Source organism: Corvus kubaryi, unplaced genomic scaffold, assembly GCF_017639235.1.
Source record: "Corvus kubaryi isolate FWS band 111438036 unplaced genomic scaffold, C.kubaryi_AGA036_p1.0 split2-37374, whole genome shotgun sequence".
Taxonomy (NCBI): Eukaryota; Metazoa; Chordata; class Aves; order Passeriformes; family Corvidae; genus Corvus; species Corvus kubaryi.
Genome location: NW_024582082.1, coordinates 3,636,599 through 3,663,827, shown reverse-complemented (window position 1 = coordinate 3,663,827; position 27,229 = coordinate 3,636,599). Strand labels below are relative to the sequence as shown.

Sequence of the window (27,229 nt, the reverse complement as noted above, 5' to 3'; positions counted from 1 at the left end):
AGAACCAAGAAAGAAAAAATATAGTAAATAAGACAGACTCCTAAAATCTTTTATGTACACATATTTATTTGCAATTTTACAGTGGCTTTAGTACTGTTTTACGATAACGTTTTTGGAAAGAAAAAAAAAACCAACCAAAAAGCTTCAGAACAAGGCTTTAACTAGAACTACAGGACTAGTTATTGACAGTTTTCCTTATGAAATTCTAGTTTCCTAAAGAGTATCAGTCCAAAAAACCAATGAAGCATGACTGCTGTCCATAAAAAAAAAAACCCAAACAAACCCCAAAAAACTTTCTAGTCATCCTGAAACCAAAGTCCAGCATCAGACAAAATAGCCACTGCATTGAGAGGAACATGTTCCTATTGCACAAGCATCGAGAATGAGATATGACAATCAAAGCCTAATTCTGTAGGCAGAAGAGGCCACATGTATCTATAGTTAGACTTCAAAGCACATCTTTCTTCTGAAATTATATACCAGACTATAACTGATATTAAGCCCATAAAACCAGAACACTGTAAGAAGTGATAGGGCTTGATGCTACTTTTGGTGACATTCAGTAAACAGAAGGTGGGAAAGAGGACCAAACCAACAAAGGATTGTGAGGGGAGTTAAACTTGAAGGCATTTCAAAAGAAATTCTCAAAGAACTACATTTTGGAGGGGGTTTGAGTCATTGGATAAAACTGGATTTCATAACTAATCACTCAATGAGCCTATTACACTCTTTAATAGCCCATGTTCTGTAATACATTAAATAATATATTTTCTGGAATTTACATTTTAATTTGTATGAAAACAGTTAATTATTTCTGCTTGTTATTCCCTCTTTAAAATAGACTAAGATTTGTATAATCTTTATAAATTATCTTAACAACCAGGTAAGGCTTCAATGCACTGAGTTAACTGCACACAGCTATCTCTGATTTGCTCTTAATTAGGCATCTTGATCACACTAAACTGCTAAAACCACCTAGGGAACCACATTGTGATTTAAAGAAAGGGATAATTAGGTATTGCTGTCTGTTCTATTTGTGTTCATTTGATTAGTGTATAAAACACCTGAAGGCAATGGCTCCAAAGAAGCAGTAGCTACCATGAAAGTTTAAACTTTTTACTTTAGGAAAATCTGGGAATCCAATGAAGCTGAAAATGCACATTAGTCATTTTATAAAGTTTGGCTTGCCACCAGTTAAGAAAATATAGGTATCAAAAACAGACAAATAACACTGCTAACCATCTGTTACATTTTCTTTTAAAAAATTAGCACCAATTTAAGCATCTGAATTCATAGAAAAGCTTGTGACACACTTGGGTTTCCAAAAATGGTTTTCCCAGTTAGAAGACAAGACAACAGCACATGCTCAGGGGTACTGAAGAGCTCTGTGATCAGCAACAAACATGATCTCTGCTTCAGGCAGCCAGCATCAAATGCTCTTCGTACCTGACTCCCTCCTCCTCTGCTTTGTTATCCTAAGGAGCCTGTGGAGTGCTGAGCTACTGCTCAGCTGGGGAAAAAAACCACAGGGACTTGCTCAAGGACACCCCAGCAAATACCAGGGGTTTGTTGGAGCATTTCAGAGCAGGGACAGTGTCTTCCTGTGGGAGTCACAGAGCATCTGCTGCAAGGGAGTCCCACAAGGCAGATGTCCTGGCCTCACCACAGCATATACAACTACTTTATGATGCATAGCCAAGAGTTAAGAAAAGTTTCTTTGTTTAAAAAAAGGAATCCTAGTGCTCACAGTGAGCTGCCCTTGCTACAGGAACAGACATTGCTGTGTCTTTATCAAATAGATGGCCAGGTAGTCACACTGCCAATCAAGTGACCCACTCAGAAGGTATTTCTCAAATGATCTCTTACCATGTGTTAAATTTCAGCCCCCAAAAAGTTTCTTATTTCAAATCTCTGAAAACAGGTTTAAAGAAACATGCTGATCAACTCTATCAGAATAGCAAAGACTGCAACTAAAATTTAAACACATTAAGCATGTTTTCATTCCTTTTCACACCATATATGGTTGTATTTAGAAGAATCCTAAAGTGCTTAAACCCAGCAATTAATAAAGTTGATTTCTTTTGTGCAAAACTGCAAGCACCTTTTAAAAAAATAAGCAGCAGCATCAAGGAATAAACTTAAATAGCTAAATGGATTTTTCTCTATTTTGTTTTGAATTCTTGGACCAAAATGATTTGCCATCTTTTCAATAACAAATTGCAGAAGAGTGCATTTTATTAGTTTAATTTTATACTGGACACGTTATACACATGTTTGAAATAGCGGACCCAGAAAAATAATATCCACAAAGCAACACTGTGGGACTGAAATCCAACAACTGAAATTTTAACTACAAAAATAATCATTTTATAAAACACAAACAGAAACAATGGTTATCTCTCCACTTTCCTCCAAAGCTAATATGAGAAAAGATGGTTTACTTCAAACATTATTTTAGCTCCAGACATTATTTTAGCATGCAGAGTGGGCAAAAACCAAAACTGATTTGACAACTTGTGTAAGAAGCTTTTAAAACATTACTCATGTAAAAGACAATCTAAAATATGTAAAATAATGAGCCAGAATACACTTTTTTTGTCATATTTCAACATGTTAAAAAAAATAACTCAAGACACTCTGGAAAAGCAAAGAAATCACTAGATTCATTATAGAACTCAAGTCCAAATTCTGCATCTGGGTGCAGGTGTCCCTGGATCAAAACCAGTTTTGAGCAGGAATTACACAACACACATCCCAGGAAAGAATCTGGTTCCCAGTATATGGTCTCACTACGTTTAGCATCAAGCCCTGATAGAATCCATACAACACATGTAGAATATGCAGACAAAGGCAGCTCAGCATTTACCCAAACACCCTCTGCTGCTGCAAGGCTGAACCCGCGCTCCCCAACAACCACAAAGGTTTGTCTGCACCTGGAGCTGTGACCTCCGAGCTCACTCCCAAGTGGAGGGAGGCCCTTGTGACAACACAAGGCTCACCCAGCCCATCCTCGGAGACTCCTTATGTCAGCTACATTTGGAACAGAGAAATCCTACTTCATTCATAAAATTGTAACTTTAAGGAAAGCGATTTAGCACTTAAGGTCCTTCCTTTAAGAAAGGAAAATTAAACATATGGAATCGCTTTTTTCTTTTAATTAATTTGGAATAAACATATATGCTCTGTTTGGATGTAAAAAAAACCAAAACCTCAAGAGCACTCTGGTTCCTAACAGCTTTTGAAACTCTCCAACCAACTAGTTAATTTCTAGTCAATGTTGAGTTTTTCATTTTTTTGACAAGAAAATGCAAGCCCCTGCAGGAAACATTACAAAACTTCAAAGGCTGTTTGCAAACTGTAGTTTCCAGTCCTTAGACTAGTTTAGTTTTTATGATCCATGCAGACAAAGCCTTAATTTTGACCTACACTTATCATATCACAGTATTTCCTCAAAGCACACTTACAGGCTGCTTACCCAGATTTCAAAATGCCAAGCTTCTTTTTCTAAGGCTTTTTTGAGGAGAAATTATATAAGCACAGATAAAATTAACTGTTTAAAACATACTCCATTTCTGCAATGCCATTCAGCTACTCAGTGTTCAGATGTTTAAGTAAAGTTTCTGGTAAAGTATCTATTGACAGCCAAAGATCCCTTTCTTTTTCAGGTGAGCAGTTAAGATTACAGATTGTATCTATGTTGACCACCATTTATTTTAGTCATAGTTCATAAATTGTCTATGTATGCTGCAGTAGTGGTAACACTATACAAAGTCTCTCAAAGGAAAGTAACATTCACGTTTACAAAACTGAGCTGTTTCCTTAATATATATGTATACACACACATAATCTTTAAATACATATAAATATTTATAAATGCCAAAGTGCAAAACAATGGTCAATTGCATCACTTTACATACATAATTTTAGTATTAGGAATAAAAGTGATTATATTGCACACCAAACTCTCCTTATTTTTAAACCCGTCAAGTTACATTGCATTTTGTTTTCCATCAGTGAGGAGGTTCTTGTGGCATTGACAACCATGCCACAAACCTGGCACTGAATTTCCCCTGCAGTCAGGAACAGCGATATGGGGAGAAGCTGCATGCAGTGCACTGAAGGCCTGCATGTACACTCTGGGATAACCTGGGAACTGCAGCATGCATCTGGCTGCTTTTGTGTATTGTCTGCATATGTGTCCTCTGGAAATCCATGTGCACTTGCAATTTGGTTTTGAATTAAAGTGGAGTCAAAATCCACAATACCCACAGACATTTCATGCATGCTCTGAAGGCATTCTGTAATTAAGCTTCAATGTATACCATAGCAAGAAGACATTAAAAAAAAAATCTAGGTATGAGACAGCTTTTCCTACAAGATTTACAAATAAACTCAGTTAATCTCAAGGTTGGGGTTTCTTGTCTTGTGCCATGAGTATATATTCACGCTAAGTGTATGTACTAGGAGAAGGTCAGTTCCAGTAATGAAGACAGGACAGTTTTGTTAAAAACATTAAAAGACAATTTGAATCACAGAATAATTTAGGTTGCAAGAGACCTGGAGGTCATCTGGTCCAACCCTTCATTGTGCTGAGCAGCCCAAGTCCAACAGGAAAAACTCAACTCTGCAAATATTCAAATCACATGGGGAAAAAGAAATAAATCTTTAAGTCTTCTAAAGCAGAAACTGTTAAAATGAACATAGAACAGTGCACCTTCAGCTGAAAAATTTAGAAGTCCTGAAAAATGAAATCCAGCAGATGACTTTGGTAATGAATCACTAATTGTTTGCTGTGAGAAGGTGTCTTCAGCTATTTTAACTTACACAAATAACAAGGACTGAAAAAGGCAAATGAACAGCAAACTGTACTGTTCTGCTATATGGTAAATAGTTATTTTTAAATGTTTCTCCAGTGACGAGAATGCACTAAAAATATTTCACATATACTGTGAGTATCCAAAGATCAGAGTAAGTTATCCATAGGTTTATAACCAAACAATAAGAAAAAACACAAGCCTCAATATCTTGCAATTCAATTAAACAGAATTTTAAAAACCAGAGATGCCAGAATAATTCCAAAGTTAACTACTTTTTTTTTTTTCCCCCCAATCTTCTGGGACATTAAAATCTTGATATTTTTGCTACAGCAAATTAAGCTATTAAAAAGGGGCAAAAATCAATATAAAAGCAGTATTTGCATAAGGAGAAAGTGCTGCTTTTCTAGACATGAGGTCTGGAACAATGGACAGTTGTGTTTTACAAGGGAAGTATGTCAGTAATGCAGTGGCTGGCTGGGCCAGTATATGTTACAGGTTCTATTTATACATTCAAGACAAGAGTATCTGATCAACAGCTAAATATAGTGCCTTTAAGAAAGTGGTGTTTTATCTCACCTTGTACATGTCTATTACTCTTACAGTTCTACAGTTCAGTCACACACATGCACACAGGAGATCCTTTAGCAAAATTTCACACCTGTGCACTCCAAAGTGAACGTGCACAAAGTCACAAGTGTGTGTTATAAAGCAATTTAAGCCCTATTCTACTGCAAATGCATTTTCTAATTCAACAGATTGTGCAATGTAACAGGCAATTTTGTATTATCTGATTCTGAAAACTGTATTGATAAATCTGTATGGAAGCAGCAAATAACCTCCTCCTCGTCTGACACTGTGTTTAGAAAATACGTATTAAACACATTTTTCTTCTCAGTACAGAGGGTTTCCTAAGGTGAGAATAGAGCTAAGCTCTGTTAACTAAATACTTAATTTACAAGTGACTCAGAACTACTGTACTTTTATTTCTTTAATTACTCACTGGATAGAATGGACCCATTAAAAAAAATGGAAAATATTTATGCAGCTATTTGAGGCTGCAAGTCTCTCCAAGTCACCTCTCCTTTTATCAGTTTGCAGTGAATGAAGAGCATCATAGACAAAATTTCCTTTTCTGTTTATGTTTGTTAAAGGATGAGTATCGCAAGCTAGAAAATACAGAACATTTTAGCACACTGTCCTCTTCCAAACAGGCACTGCTTCACAGAAAAGTCACTCATCCTTCCTCAAGATTTATTTAAGCCACTGTATCTTCCATCCACATTTAAAAGACTGAAAAAGTTAGAGACACTCAGGTGAAATACAAAGTAATGGCTTTATGCTTTAAACTTCACATTTATCTCTTCTACAAGAAGAGAGAATTGCTGAAAAGTGAAGATAGAAAGGGTTTGATATAAAAAGAAAAAAGAAAAAAAACGTGCTATGTGGAAGAAAAACTGCCCTTTAAACATAGTACTGAGAGTGTTCCACATGTGAGCTCACACTTACACACAACATTCCAGTTGTTATATAAAGCAAACTGCCACAGCCACACATTAAAACAAACTTCACAGGGACTATACATTCAGAAAGCCTACCAACGAGCAATACTGTACTAAAATGTAAACAACCACTGTGTCACAGAAGCCTGCCAGCTGGACTGGGATTGATGAACCCACTCAAGAGGAGTTATTGGCTAAAAGTCTATTATAACTGCTCACCTGAAATAGGCTGAAACAAAGAAAAGCCTATAAGAGTGTCTAAATTTAATTTTCTTTTGTTCTTTAGACATTGATTTGCTTTCATTCTACAACATTAAGCAGGCAATTTCATAACAACTGAGTAAAAAAAAACAACAGGCATTACTTCAGCAGAACATGCAGAACATGGAGTTTTTCTACTTGGTTCCATTAACTCACAAGCAATTCAGGCCCAATGGAAACAAGAGTTCTTTTCCAAAGTCAAGTCTGCAGTCATGGCTGATCATCGACATCCTTCGAGGGGTCCTGTCAAGGCATCCAGGCTGCTGTCTGTGTCTGAGGCCAATGTTTGCTCTGTTGACATGGATGAAATGTCATTGATAGAAGATGACTGGGAAGGACTGGTGTTGCTATTCACTGCTGCATCTGTGCTAAGAAAACCAAACATAATAAAATCTGAGGCAAGACAATATTACAGTCACAAATAACTACGCTTCTGGGCTGTGAGCAGCACTTTCCCCACAGAAATCCATAGGAAATCAAGGAATTAATAAAAAAGGAGAAAAACAAGCACGAAGGGCCCCAGCACTCAAAAGCCAAGGTGACCTTTTAAGAGATTTTTATTTCTCTCCCTCTCTGTGGAGGAAAGGGAGAAAAAACTAACAATGTATAGTGTGAATAGTGACTTGAGTGTCAAGAAATCTAACAGATAGAGTTAATAAAAGACAGCACAATATTCTGATTACTGAGCCGTGAGAACAGCAGCAAACACAAGGATTCAATCATGGGCACAAATACTTTGCACTGTTCAGTATCCTGAGGGAGCCCTAAGGCTGTTTAACCCTGCAGGAAAGGGGTTCATGCTGAGCCACAGAACAGCATTCAGCACAGAAGTTACCTGAGCACCAGATGAAGTAACGTGGTGCTGGTAACTTCATTTGATGACTGAGCCCTTTGGGGAGAAGGCAGCTCAGGGTGTCGCACACACAAGACTAATGAAGTTTTTCTACAAGTTCGTAACAATTAAAAATCAGAGCACATGGAGTTCCAAAGGCAGATCCGTCTCAAGAGTCCCAAACAACAAAAACTTTGCCTACCTGCATTATTAAACAGGATTTCTTCATTCATAGACCAGCACTATGTGTGACAGTCACAGAACTACTGAAACAATGACTAACCTGAGGGCTGATCTTTTACCACACCATTCTTGCTCCTTTCTTCCCAATCCATAACTTCTTTGTATATTAATTCTTATGAGAGAACGGTGGGAGGAAAGAGAGAAGAGACAGAAAAAGCACTGTAAAATCACAGAGGATTTGCATACAATTCACATTTGTATCAAGGTACAAGGAAATGGTTAAGAGTCAGTCTGGAAGTAGAACAGTAGAGGTATTTATTTTCCCTCTTTCCAGCCCTACAGCAATAAGAGAATTATACAGATTTCATCAAGCATCACAGAAAGACATCAGGACTGTACCAAAATCAACATATTATATAAATAGGATAGCTGTCCACTTAAAAATAACAAATATCCCACCCCAAAATTTTATGTATACCTACAATGCACTAATATTAACTGTAAAAAAAAAAAAATTAAAAATCAGATTTGGATTCAAAATATGATTCTATGGAAACCTCCGTGGAAATTTTACTTTGATAACAAAATAATACATAATATTTATTCTTGAAGAACCATTTCCATGGATGTATTGAGGAAAATCTGGATATTTTGAAGAAGGTAAACAGTTAAAATATTGCATGAAAACCCTCATTTACTAATCAAGGACAACTTAGGATACCTGAACGACAACCAGAAAAATACAGAGTTGTAACTTAAATCACAGAAGCTTGTGTAAATACCCAGAATCTTAATGTAACTTAGATAACAGTATCTAAATAGATTAAGATCTCAATTCTGAGTAACAATGTTTACAAATGCATTCAATTAGATTTAGCTGATCCATTTTACTTTTCCACCTTGCAGTAATCAAAGATGATTTGAAGCCTACCTATCTGCGCAGGCATGCCCTAAGGATAATATATGTATGTATCAGCCAGAATCAATATCTGAAATTTATAAAGCTGTTCTACAAAAGCAAGCAGCTTTCAAAGTAGTCATAAAAGATGTCTATTACCCTTGGTCTTGTGATGGCAGATGTTAAAATTTTAACTGCCTCACCATTTAATGGTTTTGACTAAAACTGTAAGGTGGAATTGATTTTAGTACCACACTGCTGTTTACTCTTTTGTTTAAGTCAACAGTTTAATCTATTTGGTCAATAAATAAGCAATGAGATTAAAGAAAAAAAAACACACCAAAGAACTCTTCTGCTATTTAAGATTTCTAGAACAAATGAACTAGTAAATATTGTCAAGAGATATGGCTTAAATAATGCACACTGAGAAGAGGCATGTTTCTTTTTCAGAAAACTCTCTATCAAGGAAAAAGCTATGCAGATTACAATGGGAAGGGAAAATAGAAAACTGCAGCATTTTGTTGAACAGACTTCAGGATGCTACACATATATATGAACATACATACACCTATGTAATATTCACTCCACACAACATGTTTCCATTACTGATTTCTTTTCCTGTTGCCACAGACAGTACTGCTTATTTGGAATAGTGGGTTCCAGTCTGTTACACAATCCAGCATATGCTGCAGCCACTCATTAATAACACAAGATATGACAATAAATGTAATTTGTCATGCTCACTTCTTACCTTTCCATTCTTCAATTGCATGTTCTCTTTCTTCCAACTGTGCATCATAGATTTGAGGTGGAGGCTACAAAAAAAGAGAAGTCTATAGTGTCTACTACATCAGGTTAACACACCCAATCTTAACTAAAAAACCTAAAAATGACAACTTTTTTAGCGTTTTTTACCTTCCTTGTTGGCAGTTTATTCCCTATACCTCAAAGACACATTCATTTTAGAACTCCAGAATTTGCTTTTAAGTCCTGCTTTTAAGTCCTGAAAGGCTGTTTAAAAGCATCAACCAAAATTAAATTCATTGTAATGCTTTACAGGGCCTTAGAGCAAGTCCCTGTCTCAAAAAGCCCAGGAGTGCCACCAAACAGGCACCTCTTTCTGTAACTAAAATTAAATATTAACAGCCACTTTCAAAGTTACATCAGCTCCCCACCAGCAGCTGTTCTTCAGGTGATTCTTCCCCTAACGCTCATCTGAAGGCTTCCTGTGTGACTCCTGCTAGCCAATGAATGAGTTCAAAGCATGCTCTTGACTAAAACTAAAGGTATTTTTAAAGTTATTAAATTGGAATCTTAAAAATTTATTTTAGTTGCAAACTTACAGCTTCTGCTTCAGCTGGATCATACCAGACAGTAATATAAGGATGACGTAAGGCTTCATCTACAGAAATTCTCTTGTCTGGATCTACTACAAGCATTTTTGACAATAAATCTCTAGCTTGGCTGGCTAGAAAGTAAAGGTGAAAAGAACACACATGTAAAAGAGCTGTAGAGTTTCATGTCTGACACAGGAAATGAATACTGGAACACAGGACATGCACTGCAACATTTCACTTCTTTTCTACAGAATATAATAAGGTGGATTGTTGGGAGGGGGTTTACTTTCTCAGTAATTATCTAAAGATAAAGCATAGCCCACATGAGCTGTATGCACTAGAAAAAGATGATCAGCAATAATCTCAATAACAAGTATTACTTTTGGAGAACATTAAATGACAGACATTATTCAATGGATTAAAATTAACAGAATTAAACAGAATCCCGGGGACAGGGAAATAGTACATATTTAGTAACTACTACTAAGATTCCAGAATTTGTCATAAATGAAAGAAACAGAAGATATGCAGTTTTTAATGTTGACATCTACTACAATAAATACTTTTATTAGGTTTTTAAATGAAGTGTGCTACAGACATTTTAAATTAACATCATAGAAAAAAGGAGAGAAAAAACTCGCCTTACTTTTTAACTTGTCACGATCAGATTCTGATGGAAATATCCAGTCTGGGAAGAGCTCTTCAAACTTAATACCAGGATATTTTGGTCTGTTTTCTACATAATTCCTCACTGTAGGCTGCAGTTTCTTCATGAAGTCTGCTGATGGTGTTCCTAATTGTTCAATAACTTTATTCCATTGATCAATATCTGCACCATATCTTTAGGAAAATCAGCTGAACAATTTGAAGTCTGCACTCTACAAAAATACCACTTACAAAATCTGAGAAGCTAATGGAAACTTGAACAGAGGACACAAAGATGAACTTCATGGTAGCATCAGCAGTATTCTGAGCTGCCATGCAAAAAGCTACACTGACACAAAAATAAGACTCAGATTTTGTAATCTGAAGGACAGGCTGGAAGTGCTGCACAATGCATTATGCTTAAGTATCTTTTTCTAATTATAATACTTCTCTGGAGTCCAAAAGAAGCTTTATTTGGCAGTTGTATCCATAGCAAAACAACTCTAAGGTCAGAAAAGAAAGGCTGCTGTGGAATCTTCTGAAGTGCAATATAACATCAGGAACACTAAAAATTCTTGAAGGTAGAGAAAAACACACAAAAAACCCTAAAGCACAAATGCATCCCATCCAAAGTAAGGAATTTTGTACCTGTCTCCTAAGGAAATCAAGTTTTGGGTTGGAGCGTTTTGCAGGGGTGTAGTTGGATGGTTGGGGGCTTTTTTTGGTTGGTGTTTGGGTGGGGTTGATTTCTTTTCCTTTTTCAACTTCAGAAAAGGTGCAGAAGAGTTCTGAACAGGAAATCCATATTCCAGAAGGTTCTGTACCAGGTTCTTTTGTTTAAGTGTATCAACCGTGGTAATACTCCCAGATAACTCTGTTCTTGAATTCAAAATTTAAATATTTTATAAGAACAGTATTTACAAGCCACAGGTTGAAATTGTGCCTCATGTTTCTTCAGAACTGTCCCTTCTCCCTCTCTCAAGTGAAGGCATTTTCCCCAGACATGGTGACACTCATTACAGAGATACCAGAGCCTGCTCTGAACCAGCCTAGCTGGGGAAACAAAGCTCATTTATCACAGTGAGAAGACACTGCATTAATATTCCTGATATTTAAGTCTACTCAGATCGACACTTTCCAGTTTTTCCTGATAAAAATGTGCAATTCCAGCAGAGCCTATCCACTGACCTTGTAAACATTAATAGCTAAATTCACAATCTAGCACTTCAACCTATCCATTCTCATAGACAGATTATGCAACTAAACAACAAATATGCTATACTTTGAATTAAGATGTATTTTAAAAACACTGAGGTGCTTCTATTCCAGTTAGTGTGTCAAGAATATAACTAGGATTGTATGTATAGTCACTGCTCCATGCTAAGACTTTAGACTTCTGATACAAAGATTGAAAATTTTATTTGCTTATTGAATGCATTCCAATGGAAAAGCTATATCAAAATCAAAATTAAGAAGTGAATATTGTTAACTGTCATGCTAAAACAAAACACAAAGAGAAAATTAACATACATCAGGAAATTTTGTTCCTAGCTGAGAAACTGATTTTTGTGAGATCTCCACCAACCTAGATTCAAGATGCTTCTCCTTTGAGTAACAGCAGCCTGGTTAGTCAGATAAACAGTTTATTGAGGTCTCAGAAGACTACAGGGAGGGCAGAAAACTTAATGACCTGTCCCACTTTAGAGGTAAAAATGGGCAAAAACCAGTATCTCAGTTTCAAAGTGCTTTACAGATGGTAAAAGTTGAAAAAAAAATTCTCAACATAGGATGGACTTAAAATAAGCTTCTTATCAGAAACCCAAGTGGGATTTCAGTATAAAGCAGGCAGAGTAAGCTCTCTGTGAATGACCTCGCAGCCTTCAGACAAAGCCACTCTCCCCATTCTAGAGACTTTGGGGTCAGAAGGAATCAGGCATTTAATCCATTCCAAGTCTATGTGCCTTTTGGGACTCTGGAAGAAGAGAAGTTGAAAACAGAGTCCTTATTACAATCACAACAAAGCATGACTTTTCCCAAGAAAGCACAAATACCCCTCATGCTTTTTGCATTGGTCAGGCAATCAGTTTCCTTCTCCATACGGGCAGACAGAACATCAAAAACACTCCACTGCTGCCAGGCTTTTCCATTATTTCACCTTAAGTATCTACATTCCCTGGTTTTTCTCCATTTCTCGCTTCCACTGCAACAGCAACTGGTAGTAACTCAGGCCTACCCAGCACAGTCAGGAGCAGGTTCTGTGTACCCATCACCCTGGCAACGCAGAGCACTTCATTCCAGCCAGAGCACTGCTGCAAGTATTCCAGAAACTCCCATCCACCATCTGGGAAAATACAAATTGCTGAATCTAAGAGTAGGTTTTCCGGAAGATAGTCAAGGGCAAGCACTGGGCAATGGGCTGAACTGAGCTCCCTCCTCTAAATGCCCAAATACTAAGACATTTTAAAATTTAACTTAAAGAAAGCAACCGAACAAAAGAAACCCCAAACACAATCAACAAATGGAAAGCTTCATGGCCATGCACAGCAGCACTGCCCATAAACCACCCTGCCAAGACAATCCTGCGGCTGAAGGTGACAACCTGACCAACGCAGTGATCACTCAGGAAAAGCCTCAACAACACAAAGAGTTTTCAATATCTCACATTAAAGAGAACTGAAACTCTCACAAGAAACAAAAATCCCTGTAAGCACAGCTAAGCACTGCCCTATCAGAGGAGGAGACTCCTTGAAACATAGACTGGTGGAACTTCAGTGACCCTGAGATAATCACAAACCGTAACTTGCATATTCAACAAGTATGAACAAAATTTCCTTCATTTATTCATGAATAAATCAAAATAGCCCATGCTAACAACATGCAGGTGAAAGACACATAACATCCATGAAGAATTGTGTTAGGTTGGTCTGAAGGCTTCAAAAGGTAAAATAATAAGTATAGAAAGGAAGAAAGGTAGAAAAAAAAAGAGACTTATTTAACATTTAGTCATTTTACTACTAAATAATGCATGATCAACTGTTGAAGATCATTGTCATGAAATTTAGCATTAAAATTGGAAGTCCTCCTCTATAAGATACACAGGTATCTGTGAACAGGCACCTGATGTTTTAGTGGTGGTTGCTCCTTGCTAATGAGCAAAAATATTATATTGACTTAAAAAACTTGGAGTACAATTATGAAGACAGGCTCCCCAGAGAAGCTGTGGTTGCCCCATCCCTGGAAGTGTTCAAGGCCAGGCTGCACGGGGTTTGAAGCAACCTGGTCTAGTTGAAGTTGTCACTGCCCTTGGCAGGGCAGTTGGAACTAGATGGTTTTTCAGGCCCCTTCCAATCCAAACTATTCTCAGATTATGATTCTATGAAATCTTGGTCAAAAATATTGGAGGGAGAAATGGAAGAATAACAATCTTATAGAAAAAGTAAATACAAAATCAAATTTTCATAAAATGGGGGAAAAAAAAGAACCTACAGAAAGGTTTTCTTTTTATGTTAAATAATAATAATAAAAAAAGATCTCATGCAGTGTGCTTGCCATCAGGTCACCTTTGCCCAGCAAGCGCTATAAACAAGAAAAAAATCTGATTGAAACTCAAAAAATTGTGCAATAAAAATTAGTCTACTGTTAAAATAAATAATAAGCAAAATCCATGCATAGTTAAGAAGTAACTTTGTAGGCTTTTGCTTAAAACACTTATCTACAAAGAACAAGAGTAAAAAAGCAGTTAAGTATATTTTCTGTATTTCAAACCTAGCAGGATCTGTCTTTTAAACTACAAAAGCTGAAGCTCATAACACATTGGATTCAACTACTATAAATTACATCAAATGTAGTCTACTAAGAAAATAAAATGGAAAGCTCAACAATTTGGTTAATGACACTAATTTCAAAGAGCACAGTGGATCTAGTAAAACATATTCTTGAAAACATTGTTTATACTTTTATACAGATCTAAGTAACTGTGTTTCTGTTGGAAGTGGAATGGGATTCAAGGATGACTAGGGAAGGATACGATCAGTGCCTTGGAATATCACACAACCTTTCACCAATTCTCCCATGATGCACCCAACTGACCAGATATCAACTGAAAATAAAAGTGAAATGATCAAATTATGAAGTATCATGAACAAATGTGAGGAAAACAAACAAAACCATCTGCATCTACAGTAAAACACAACAATGTGGAAAACCAAACTGCTCACATGAATTTTCAATCATATCAACACCAATTGACTATTCTGAATTTTGTTACTAGCATGTTGTAAAACATAGTCAGTGTTTACACTTGTGAAATGACCATGAAGAAGGATACAATCTCTTCCTGGGAACAGGACTTTATGGAGGACCATTTCTGCCATAATGCACCCAACAGACCAGATATCCACTATCATATGTTAGGTGCAACAAGGACAAAAGATTAAAGACATTTTCTTTTAAATACCACAATTATTTATTTGAAAACTCACACTGTATTCCCACAGTCCTGCAGATAATTTATTTTTGTCCCAACCAGAACAATCTCTGCTGAAGTTCTGATCCACATCAGTATGTGCTGTACAAGCTGACTTCTGCACTAAATAAAGTGTTTTTATCATTATCAAGGGCCCAGCAAGGTCCCACAAGTCCCTTGTTTTAGACAGCCAAAACTACAGGTATACAAAACCATGGCATCCACAAGCTCTAGTGATAAAGCAAAGAGCATACAAGTCCAGTGCTAGGAAAAATCAGCAAGCAAACCCCCAATAATGCAAAGACAATTTCCTTGGCAGCAATTCCGTTGGCTGAATGTTCAACAGATTACAGCTGTGTTGGTTTTAATAATATAACACCCAGTCCCTTTGAGCACTATGCAGACTTAAGAGAATATAAGGCATGGTTTATGGTAGGGATCTGCAGCATATTTTAATAGAGAGGTAAAAGGGGACACATTGTCAAAAGAAGATGTTTCAGAATAAAATTACGTTGATTAAAGGGTTTATTATTTATATATTGATATTCTGGTTTATTGTTTTTTAGTATCAGCCAGCATCAGTGTCTAAACAGTTTTCTTAGAATAAAAAACATGGCAAAAAGATAATAGATGAATATATGACAAGATATAACTACAGCAGGGCAGAGGGAGCAGTAAATGTTACATGGAGAAAGGCACACAGAAAACTATTATACTCTCAACAAAAAATTGTGCTGTAATAATTTTGATTTCCAAAACCATGATTAGAATAACAACAAACTTGATGGGGGAAATCAGCCCTCCCTCCTCTTTTTAAAGTAGTTATGTTCCAAGAGAGACATACTTTAGACAGATAATTTAAAGCATTACTCCATCAGCTTACCATTCTCTTTATATCCCATTCCCAGGATAACCTCCGGTGCTCTGTAATACCGTGTTACTACATATGGAGTCATCATGAAGTTAGTACATGCTGTTCTTGCCAGTCCAAAATCAAGGATTTTTAGCGTGCAATCTGATTTTACTACTATGTTGCTGGGTTTCAAATCCTAACAAGAAATTACTTCAGTTAAGGAAGGATTAATAATAATACCCACACACCCCCCTCCACAATCAGGATAAGCCAAAAATTCCCTTTACTAACGACTGCATTTTCCTGCTCTGGTGTACGTGCATATTTATACAACCCCCTCCCTTCCTCCCTTTTTCATAAAAACTGTGTTCACAAAGAGTATTGTTAATGATCTACTACTACCTACTCTGTGGATGATACCAGCTGAGTGGAGATGCTTGATACCACAGAGCATTTGGTAAAGAAGATAAGACATTCTTTCATGATCCAATTCCATATGAATAACCTGGCACAAATTTGCATCCATCAGCTCCATAACCAAATATCTAAAGCACAAAAAAGAAAGCATTGAGAAAACTCAAGTCTTATTTTTCATATGAGGTTTAAGCTTAGCATAAGAGGTATTTAAAAAAATTCAACTACTTTGCTAACCTAAATGTCAAAAAGCCAATGATAAAAAAACCCACACATGACCACAGTTACAAAGTAAAATTAGCTATACAGAATGTTATACTATTAAAAATTAAGTGTTCAATATTCCGTCACAAAATACTAAAATTCCACTAGTTTTATAAACAGTAATACAGAGAATAATTCTATCTTTATGCATCATGAAAAACTAAGACTGAGTGAAGATGATGCAGAGATTGCAGATATTGCAACATAAATGCTCTTTCACTGCATTTTACTCTAAAAAATAAGAAAACTAGGATAATCACAGTGAAAACTAAGAATCATAAAATAATTTTCAGTTGTCATCTACTTACCCGCTTCAGACACAACACTCCCTCATTTACCCAAGCAGCCTATTCACAACAGCACATTCACTGGAACCTAGATACCCCACCAATCAAATGGCCATGAATCCTTTCTAGACCAACTGATAATGCTTGAATAAAAAAGAAATGTATTCAGTTCTGAATCGAGGCCAAAATACTGTTGTGCTGATGTGACTGGTACAGTAAAAAATTGCTCTCACGTTATCCAGACCAAGTTATTATCCTGAGGTGATGCATGCAGCTGAAGGACAAGGCACAGAAACCAGATGCATGTGCAAGCAAAGTATGGCAGGCTGATGAATAAAAGGTAAATATCCCTTTTTTATTTCCCACTTCAGCTTTTAGCTACTCTTGACTTTCAAAGCGTGAAGTCTGTAGGATACTGGAAATCCATCTCTAGGGCTTAGGCCAGTATTTGTCAGAGAAAATGAAAAAAATCTAGTACTTACACATCCTGAAATTCTTCTAGTGACTTCTGTGGTGTAAATACATTTAATAAACTAATAATCTATAAAATAAAAACAAACATTAGAAGAAACATCTGCTTTAATTCACATAAAACTCCACTACTGCAGAAGTTACTATGCAAAATGAAGTGCACACTGTTACTATATACACAATTTGAATGTTACTTGGCTGCACTTAATTCACATATGCTGAAAAACTGCCAATTCAGAAATAGTTCCAAACTGCAGCATGTGTGCCAAAGCAACCAAGATAGGACAAAATCACTTCTTTTCTTTTTTAAAGTTATATGACTTCTATCTCCCTCCCTAGTACCTGAAATATATCCTGTTTCCCCCCCCATAAATAATAATCTCTTCTTTTAAATCACATGCTGTGCAAGGAATTTTAACCAAGGCTGTCCAACACCACGTGCACAGAGGTGCCCCATGCCATCCCATTAAACTTAGATTATGATGTACTATTTCCAGAATTGCTAAAATTACTGTACTGCCATCTTTAATAACCACCTTGCTTTTATTCTGCTACATCTGGGCCTCACCAAAAGCTTACTTAAAAAGCAACCCTGAAAGGCTAATTGACTGCAGGAAGTTTGACACTTGACTGCACAACTTCAATGACCAGCAATGTTTTAGTTCATATTAGTACCAGAACACAGCAGTCACATAAACCCTACATTCTTGTATTTGAACATTGAAGTATTGACATCAAGACTCACTTTAGGGGGTTCAAGGATTTCAAAATTCGCAAGTATTGTCCATAGCCTTTCACTTTTTTAGACAGTGCTGCACCCCCAAAAACCCCACCAGTTAAACACTGTATTTAATAAAAATCTTGCCTAAGCTCAGAAGATTTAAATACAGGGAAGTTACAATGGTCAAAGCCACAAACCATCCCAGTGCCAAACAGGCTTTGCTGCAGATGACTTAAAAAGGGCAAATACAAGAGACCAAGGCCTGGTCTCTAAAGCTGACACTGATGGCAGCCCTGTACCAACAACACAGCAAAAACCTCCTCCCCTTGGCACTTCATACCCCAAGCAGCTCACCCAAAAACTGAGCCATGCATTGGGGAGAGCTGCATTGCCCCCAGCAAATCTTTCCAGTCACTATTTCCATTCCTTTGGTTACTAACAGCAAGTGAGAGAGCAAATCCTAAGCTTTTTTGATAACACACAGTAATGAGAAACACAAAGCCCAACTCACATTTTTGTGATTGACGCACTTTAAAAGAACGAGCTCTCTGTAGGCCCTTTTCGCGTGGGTTTGGTTCTGAAAAGGACGACTCAGCTTCTTCACAGCAACATTGATTCCAAGCACTGTATCAAATGCAGCACTAGAAGTGTTCAAAGACAAAAAGTTGAAGTCTGTTGGGGGGGAGGGGGAGGTGCAAAAGGGAGGCAGAAGTGAGGAAGGAAAAGAAACCAAGATTTAAGACAAAGTATATCCACTAACCTGTTGGTACAACATCTAATTTTAATTCAGAAAAGAAACATCCTTTAAAAACTACACATCCTTTAATAAATACAAATAAGTCAAACAGAAGCCACTGACATTCATCAGAGGTCTTCCTGATCTCCTTTCTGTCTTTAGACTCAAACTGCTGACTCAAGACTCACACTCAAAATTGCAAGATCTAAAAATATTTTAGGCTTATTTGAAATCAAGAAGCATTCCAGCTGCCTAGTCTGTATATTTGGAATACTTTTTGGACACTTTTGCTGACTGACAATCATTTAGTATTTGCAGTGGAAATTTCTCTTTGCTAAAGGAGAATGACAACAATGTCTCCACAATCCCCTCTGCAGGGATCAATATTCTCCTGTACATGGATAGTTTGCAATGATAAAAAACTGTAGTGCCTAGCAGAAAATTACACTCATCATCTGCTTCTGGGTGGAAAAAAATGCACTGAATTGAGAACTATGGAAAACTCAGACTGAAGGGAGGAATACAAGAGTTTAGAAGTGACCATGACCATTAAATTTACCCTGTTTTTCAGTTGTGTTTGTTCCTTCCCTCTGCAGTTTGAGGTCAAAGTTTACACTTGCTTTAATAGCTATAAGAATCTAAAGCTAAAGTATCTGTACAAACAAAACAAGACTAAAGTGGGAATATTCTTCATTAGTTACACAGACTATTTGGCAAAATATATGTGAATTCCTAGCACATGCTACTCGGGAGATCGAGTCTTAAAACAGTTTCAGTTTGAAATAAGGATTCCCACATTACCCTATCTCCATTTAATGTTACTTTCATAGGGTAGGAAAGAATTCTCATTCACATTTTTTCCATGCACATTTAAGCTCTTTGCGAGCTCCTTTCCTATCTCATCGAGATATGTGACACCAGACTTAAAAGGACCATCACACTACATTACTATAACAAAAGGTACAGCTTCCCTCTGAGAACAACAATACTCAAATTATATCAAGTTTCCCAGCATAAAGTCGCTGCTTTCCCTCCTGGAAAAAAGCAAAACCACCACAAAGCAGGGCTCACCCAGGAGATGCTGTGTTTTCTTGGGACATGCCTCCAAATTTGAACCAACGTGCCACTTACCCTAAAGACTTGCTAGCATTTATTTCAGCTTAGTTCTGTGAAATGCACAAGTCATTACTGAATGCCACGACCAATCTCTGATTTAAAGCCTTTATGCCTGTGCAAAAGGAAACACAAAGTGGGAGGAAAGCAACTGGCCAGACAGTTGGAGAAATTATTTTCCTCCCAAACATGAAAGCACTGATATTTCAATATTCATCCAAAAGATGTTACATGTAAATTAATTTTTATATGTCAATGCCTTTAATGTTTAATGACTTCCATATGTTAATGACTATACCTGTGAATTAGTATTAAATCAGTAACCAACAGGGTCTGTATGAATTAGCTGTAAATCACAGGGCAGCAGTGGATAGAGGAATAATTTTAGGGGAAGTGCTCCTCTGTGATCTAACAAATCAGACGTATCAAGCCTCAGTCTAAGCACATACGAAGAACTCCACCTGAACCTCTTATTTTGGAGATTGACTAGAAAATTTAGGAAATCAAGGACAAGAAAGGAAAAAAAAAGATGCCAGGAAGTTAAAGACAAAAGTTATTTTGATTCAGTTCAAAACAGATTACCAGACTTCAGATGTATTAATATTTAGGAACAAAGAAGTGCAGTAAGTTAAATATGTGTGCTTTGTACATAAAATACAAAAGGTATATCCAGTTTCTCTCCTAGCCTGTTTGCAGTGTGAGCTAGGAATATCCTCTAAATAACAACTGAGTTACTTTTTCATCTTCCTCAAGCTCTCATTTACTTTTTTTCCCAAGCATATATTTTTAAAACTACTTTTTTTCCTACATTTTAATATCAAAGATAAAACTACATGGAGTAATACCAATGGAGTTTCCCATTAAAATAATGGGGAAAAAAGCACAAATTTAGACCTCTCCTAGCTAAAGTGACACAGGCGGTATTAAAAATTTCTCATAAAAGGAATAAAATCCGGACACAAAACTCCAGAAACACTTTTCCTAATTTTTATGTTAAACATGGGATGATTAAAAAAATATCACTTCTGTGTGTTACACTAATGACTTGACAATTTTTTCAGCCAAACATAGCAGGACAGCACCCATCTTACACTGAGTTTTCTACATTTTACTTCCTAATTTTTTGTATCTTTCCCTTGAGTAAAGATTTTATGAGAAATTAAGATGTTGCACCTTGTTCAACTTGAGTTATTTCACAGGAAGATGAAAATTTATGCAATGTTTCACTCTGTTGTTCCATAAATCAAGTAGTTTCAAAACAAGTCAATATGTCAAATAATTTCTTCTTCCCAACACATTGACCTTAACACTACCTGCATTTCATTTTGAAGCAGGGACATAGTCAAAGTCATTTGGCTTAGAAATGCTCTGCTTCTAATGAAAGGAGAAATACTTTCAACCACCCCGAATTCCTGCATGCCATCTAAAGCAAGCATAACTCTGAGAACACTTATACCTGGAAAATGTCAGTACTATACTAAATCTTACCCAAATCCTAATGGCCAAGATCTAGGACCCTCTCATCACTCAGCCCACTGAAGAAGAATGAAATACGGTGTTCTCGTTTTGCTTGTTCATCATCTATCAGCAGGGCAAGAGGGCTATCTAAAAAATTCTAAAATAAAGACATGCTCCAACAAAAATGCACTCTTTTCCTATTTATATAACTTATTATGGTTATGAAAAGGCCAAGAAGACATGGGCAGGTGCTGTACAAGAAGTTGTTCACAGTACATGAGTCATCACACTTATTCTGCAGATTTTATAGATGAAGACAAACTGCAGGCTGGATTCAAAGCACGAACAGCCCACCATGTGCTGTGATTAAGTTAATATCACAGAGTTCCTGAGTACATCTGTTTGCTCCCCTGTTTATGGAATGAAAACCCACATCAATAAACATTTCTGCTGTTACCAAGTAAGTCTTGCCCAACAAAATATGGGCTGGCACTAAGCTGTGCAGAATGGATTGCTGCAGTCTAAAAAATATTTGAAAGTGTTTACCTTTAGCTGGCCCAGAGGTGTGGTGCCATACAAGAGACTAAGGTTCAGGATCAGCCTAAGGACTCCCACGTCCTGGGCCAGTGGAGGCTGGACACAAAGCTGGGGCGACACACCAAGGGAGAGCCGGCCAGCCCAACCCCTCACACAGCATCCCTTTCTGGTTAATCCATGGAGTGACAATGACACTGATTTGCCTCATCCTGCCAGTTAATGGCAAGGTACTGCATTGATGGCTCCTAGAAATGGACAGGAGTGATTGGGAATAAAAGAGGGGGAAGAGAGGGGGCCATGATGAAGAAACGAGTAAAACCCAGAATCTCTCACCATTGTCATACCTTACACTGCAATATGACAACTACAAGGGCAATGGGAGAACTAGAAACAGAAATAAAGTGGTTAATGAGAAATGAAGAAATCTGTTGACCATTCTAATCTATGCAGTTATCCAAATATTAATTTTCCCTAAAAACAAAACAAAATAATAGGTTTGCACATGAACTATAGCAAGAAATTGGTTTAGAATTTATTTAGTCTATAACCCTGTAACATAAGAATTTATTACCAGTGTTTTATGTTCTGGTACCTCTACCAGAAATGCATGCAAATTCTGCTTTATATTTATAGCTTTTCATATTTAAATAAAGTATTTATTACTCACCAAACAATGCCCTGTGCCCCTGATCCTATGGGCTTCAATTGCTGGTAACGTTTTAGTACAGTGAACGTTGAATCTGCAACTTGAACACTGTAAAATTGACTATCACATTTACTTTCAGTCATGGTGCAGCGTCATGTAGTTTTGTCTCTCAGGGACCTGGCAAAGTTTTCAAGATCTTAAAGAAAAAGAAAGAAAACAAATGTTCAATATCTCACTAATTTCAGGCAGACAAGATGGGAAATAGTATACATATTTTAATACATATTAATTTTTCAACAGCACACCATTAAACAAACATTCTTTCAGTTTTGTGCATTACCATTGCTAATGAAAAGTACTTGCAGACAGACAGCAATTACAGCTTTCACACTTTAAGGGAATGCATGTTCCTACTCCAATCCCTCAACAAAAAGCATCTCAGTAAACAACTGTATAAACAAAACCACCCAAATACAACTCTCTACTCCTTGAAGGTTACTCCATAACTTAGAACTACTACTATGTGCTAGGACTGTACTAATTTCTGTATTACAGAAAAAAAATTCAAAAATTATGTTATTCAAACACTGAGTACATAGATAAAAGTGACTGCAGACATCCATGGAGTCCATGGACAGAAAGAAACGGGGTTTTAATAAAAGACTTGGTTAAAAACAAAACTGCCCCCTAAATCCCTGTGGCTGCTGCAATTTCTCCAACATCCCTTTCAGCATTGTTCAGCAGGAAATTTCAAGGAGGGCTCTGCCTTCTCACCTCTGCCAGGTAACCCTTCCCTGACCTATGGCAACACATTCTCCTTCCCATTTTATACACACCACAACACCCGACACTATCAGTGTCCTTACAGTACTACAGAATTAGAGTTTTGTGCTACAGTTTAAAAGAGCCACAATATTATTTCCTGCCACAATAGAGGGTAAGTCAAATCCATCTGTCAAGAATGAATTAGAGGTAAGTAATCACATCAGAGAGCACAGTAATGGACTAAACCTCTTTAGCTCTGATGTACTACAGTAACAAGAGCACAGACCACCAGTTTTCCTGGGTGTCCATCCCCCTTCCAAACCTCACAAGAAAATTACCTCGGTAATTACTGAAGAATTTGCTAACAAATTCTCCCCTTTTTCATTTTACATTCACTATGACAGTGCCATTAGAGCCCAGAGTGATTTGCACAGGCAGATCACTTGAAACTTGTTCCTTAGAACAGGAAATGCAAGCAGCCCCTTCCCCCAGAGCAGCTGGGTCCTGTGCTGTCTGCTTCGGCTACAGAAAGAACAGCTCATCTCTCTCCTCACTGGCCCCACCAAGTATCTGTGAGCCAATGCAAAATAGGAAAGCCTCAAGAGTACCCAGACACCCACCCTAGAAGGGCACAAAGCCACAGAAATAACTTTTAGTTGCTTCAAGAATTAGAATCCGGATTTCTCTCTTCCTCAGTGCACGTAGGAGGGAGCAGCACCTTTTCCATGTTTTATGTCAGCAGATAAACTCAAGGAATCTGCAGTAAAATAGGTGGAAGACCTCCCAATCCTATTAAAGACTAAGTTTAAACCAAACTGAAATAGTCTTAAGAGATTGTCAAGAAATGTCTAGAGTCCCTTTTACTTTCTAGTTTCTCCAAATCTATGCAGCATTTTAAGAGGCAGACATTCAACTGGGTCATCTCCAGCAGCAATTTAGACAGTCAGTTTACTCGACATTTCCTCTTAGAAGCTTTAGAGGAGAAACAATCAGCAAAGGGAAAATGCAGGCTACCAACTTTCTGCCTCTGTTGCAGGGAGAAGGAGGGAAAAAACAACATCTCCCACACAATATAGGCATATTAGAGGCAGTCAGATGCAGTTCCACAGCCAGCTCACACTAACGTGAGACCAAAGTGATGCCTCAAGAGCAGTTCCCAGACTTCCCCAGTACATCCCACTCTTCTTTCCAACCCTTTTCATTACTCCAAAGCTATGCTTTCTGAGGTACCAAATTTTTTGATGAACCATTCCTGAGCAGCTATGGTATTTTCACTGAATTTTCATTATCGGAAGAAAGGCACAGCTGAAAGGTCAAGATCCTCCCTCTGCAAGGACTTAGAGACAAAACCAAAAAAGTACAGGTTTTGCATAAACTGGGTATCAAGTTACAGGATATCAACTTGTTAGTTACACAAGAAACTATGCTGTATCTCTTCAGTACACTTTTCTGTAACAGAGATAAAAAAATAGGGGAAATGAAATTATCCTGAAAAACCCCTCCCTTTAAGAACCCTTGTCTGCACAAAGCCACCTTTTAAAAATCACCAGGCAATCAGGAAGCATTTTAGACAAGACCCACAGAGAGAACTGGGCTTCAGAACACACAAGCTTTATGTACTTCAACATGTTTGCCATTCTCTGTGCAAAGCACCTCTCCATCTCAAGTCAACTTTCACTTGGGCTTCAAGTTGCTTGGATGCATCAGGACATATATTACTTCAGACATACATATTAATATAAAATTAGGTGCCATGATCTGTTCACAGGACTTCAGACAATCCATTCTGGGGGCAAGAGCCACCAAATAAAAACAGATTTCCTGCTGTGCAAGGAGGAAGTATATCTGTCAAATAAGTTTCTTAGTCCTTATCCATTATTCTCCTACTAGAAAAATAACCAACACATCAAACCTGCCAGTAGTAGGCTTATATAGAATTCCAGTGAGAAATCTTTAAAAGCTGAAAGCAACTGCACTATAGAATATATCCTATATTACACAGTCACTTCCCTAAAATATATTTATTAAAATGGCAACTTCTTATTAACCAGATCTGTCCTCTGGATATCTTCAAGTCGAAAGCATATGAAACAAACAGACTGGGAACGCATTCCCAGAGTTGTTTTGGTTACAGAAATGTTATTACTGACAATGAAACACAAGAACAACACGAAACTTAGCTTGATTTCTAAGCCTTAAGCTAAAATTCTACTGCTGACAATATTAGCAATGAATACACACATACGTAGGAAATGTGTGTATGAAAACATACGGGAATTCTGTGCAGAAAATCTCCCCTTATTCCCTTGTTCACCCCCTTGCAAAAGCACTTCAACCTCAGGTGTGCTCTTTTAAGGACTATCATCTAATAGTGTCAAGGGGTATTTTTAATCTTTACAGCAATATATAACAAAAGGTAAGAGTCCAGCTACAAAATCACAGCGAGTTACACCTCACTCCTCTACTCATAACCTTTAAAACTAAAGTGTAACAAAGCACCAGCTGAGTAATGCCGAAGGATTACAGCAGTTTAGAGGTAGTTTGCAACTGCAAACTCTTGGAAAGCAGACATTCTTCTTTAAGCAACCCACGTTACTACTGACCAAACGAAGATTTCACCACTATCTGCTACACACACACGCGAACACTGAAAGAATCTCAGCACTCTGCCAGGGCAAGTTGGGGTAAAGAGAGAAAAAGTTTAAACGTGCATTTCGCTGTTTATGTAAGAACCGAGCAAAAACACTCTTCTCATATCTTTCCTAAAACTTCTGCTGAGAAATCGCTTCGGCTCCAGAAAGCCCGGGCTCGACGCGGCCCATCGAGCGGGAACCGCAGCCCTCGGTCCTGCTCCCCTCCCGGGACGGGGCTCTGGGGACCGCCGAGCGCGGGCCGGCCGCACACGGGCACCGGCGGAGCCGGCACGGAGCGAGAGTGGAGCGGCAGGAGCAGAGGCGGCTCCCGCCAGGGCCGGTACTGCGGCACGGGCAGGGCGGGGGGCTCGGCCAGAGGAGGACGGGCCCGGCCTTGCCGCTCCCCCGCGTCCCTCCGGCGCGGCCCGGCCCGGACAGCGGCCCGCGGGGCGCCCCGGCTCTGCCCGCGCCACGGCGGGCGGGCGCCGCGGGACAAGCCGAGGACTCCGTCAGGCCCAGGGCTCGTCCCGCCCCGGCTCCAGCCCCGCCGCCCCAGCACGCCCCTCATGGCCACCCCCTCACCTGGGTCGGACGCGGCGGGACCGGCCCCAGCCGCCGCCTCCCGCTGCCCCAGCCACAATGGCCTCCCGGTGCTCCGCACGGCGCCGCCCCTGACTGACAGCCGCCCCGACCAATCGCAGCCCCCCGTCGGGGAGCTCAGCCAATCGGACTTGGGGGCGGGACCTGCTGGCTGCTATATAAGGGAGGGCTCTGAAGGCCCGCAGTGACGGGGCAGTTCGGCCGCCGCCCCTCAGTCGTGGTGTCGTCGCGTGGCGTCAGACTGGCACGATAATCGTGATGTCATCTTATGACGTCAGCCTGTCACGAGAGTTGTGATGTCATCGCATGATACCAGGCTGTCGCGATAGTCATGATGTCACTTGATTGCAGCACCATGTCATGACTGGCTATGGCACCAATCCTACTGCCAGCTCCTCACAGCTCCAGCAGGCCGGGAGAAGCCCTCCGTGACACAAACACCTGCCATGGACAAGAAGCCCTCCAAGTGGCAGGATGACATCGTATGGTGGCAGCCTGTCACCACGTCACAACACACCACGGCCTCGTTGTGCTGCTGCACACCCTGAACTGCTGCTTCTGCCACAGCCCTGGAGCACGGACTTCCCACAGCCTTTCCAGGGGGATGGCTCAGAAGGGAAGGGATTCCCTCCCCGAGCTATTTTCAACCACACTCAAAAATCATAAGCCTTCTGTCCATTACATACCCCCCACCTTGACATGAGAACTGCTTGTTTTTTTAAAACAGGTGCTGCCTGAAAATAAACTCCATTTTCCACCTCTCCCAGGAGTGATGAGACCTTTCATTTCTGTGA

The 27,229-nt window shown here is 38.6% G+C and overlaps 1 protein-coding gene across 4 annotated transcripts; it reads right to left on the bottom strand.

The window, feature by feature from the left end:
* Positions 1 to 46: 46 nt before the first annotated feature.
* On the bottom strand, positions 47 to 26,523 carry LOC121658044 (mitogen-activated protein kinase 9). Of its 4 annotated transcripts, none has more exons than XM_042014428.1 (12): positions 26,418 to 26,523; positions 22,459 to 22,633; positions 18,459 to 18,588; positions 17,238 to 17,296; positions 16,197 to 16,335; positions 15,821 to 15,986; positions 14,800 to 14,871; positions 10,474 to 10,656; positions 9,834 to 9,958; positions 9,242 to 9,305; positions 7,693 to 7,764; positions 47 to 6,940 (listed from the first exon to the last, which is right to left on the bottom strand). In XM_042014428.1, exons 2-12 carry the CDS (start codon positions 22,578 to 22,580, stop codon positions 6,798 to 6,800), a joined length of 1,275 nt encoding a protein of 424 aa, XP_041870362.1. In that variant the 5' UTR covers positions 22,581 to 22,633; positions 26,418 to 26,523; the 3' UTR covers positions 47 to 6,797. The 4 variants fall into 4 exon arrangements, with proteins under 4 accessions (XP_041870362.1, XP_041870363.1, XP_041870361.1 ...); XM_042014429.1 differs by lacking the exon at positions 14,800 to 14,871 and adding an exon at positions 14,500 to 14,571 and having other exon boundaries at positions 47 to 6,945; XM_042014427.1 differs by lacking the exon at positions 14,800 to 14,871 and adding an exon at positions 14,500 to 14,571.
* Between the last annotated feature and the right edge of the window lie 706 nt (positions 26,524 to 27,229).

Coding starts and splice junctions, on each gene's coding strand:
- LOC121658044 (XM_042014428.1), bottom strand. CDS start 22,580: ATGACTGAAAGTAAATGTGATAGTCAATTTTACAGTGTTCAAGTTGCA. Junction 18,589..22,458: donor GGGGCACAGGGCATTGTTTG/GTGAGTAATAAA, acceptor GAACACTTCTAG/TGCTGCATTTGATACAGTGC. Junction 16,336..17,237: donor CTAGAAGAATTTCAGGATGT/GTAAGTACTAGA, acceptor TTTGTGCTTTAG/ATATTTGGTTATGGAGCTGA.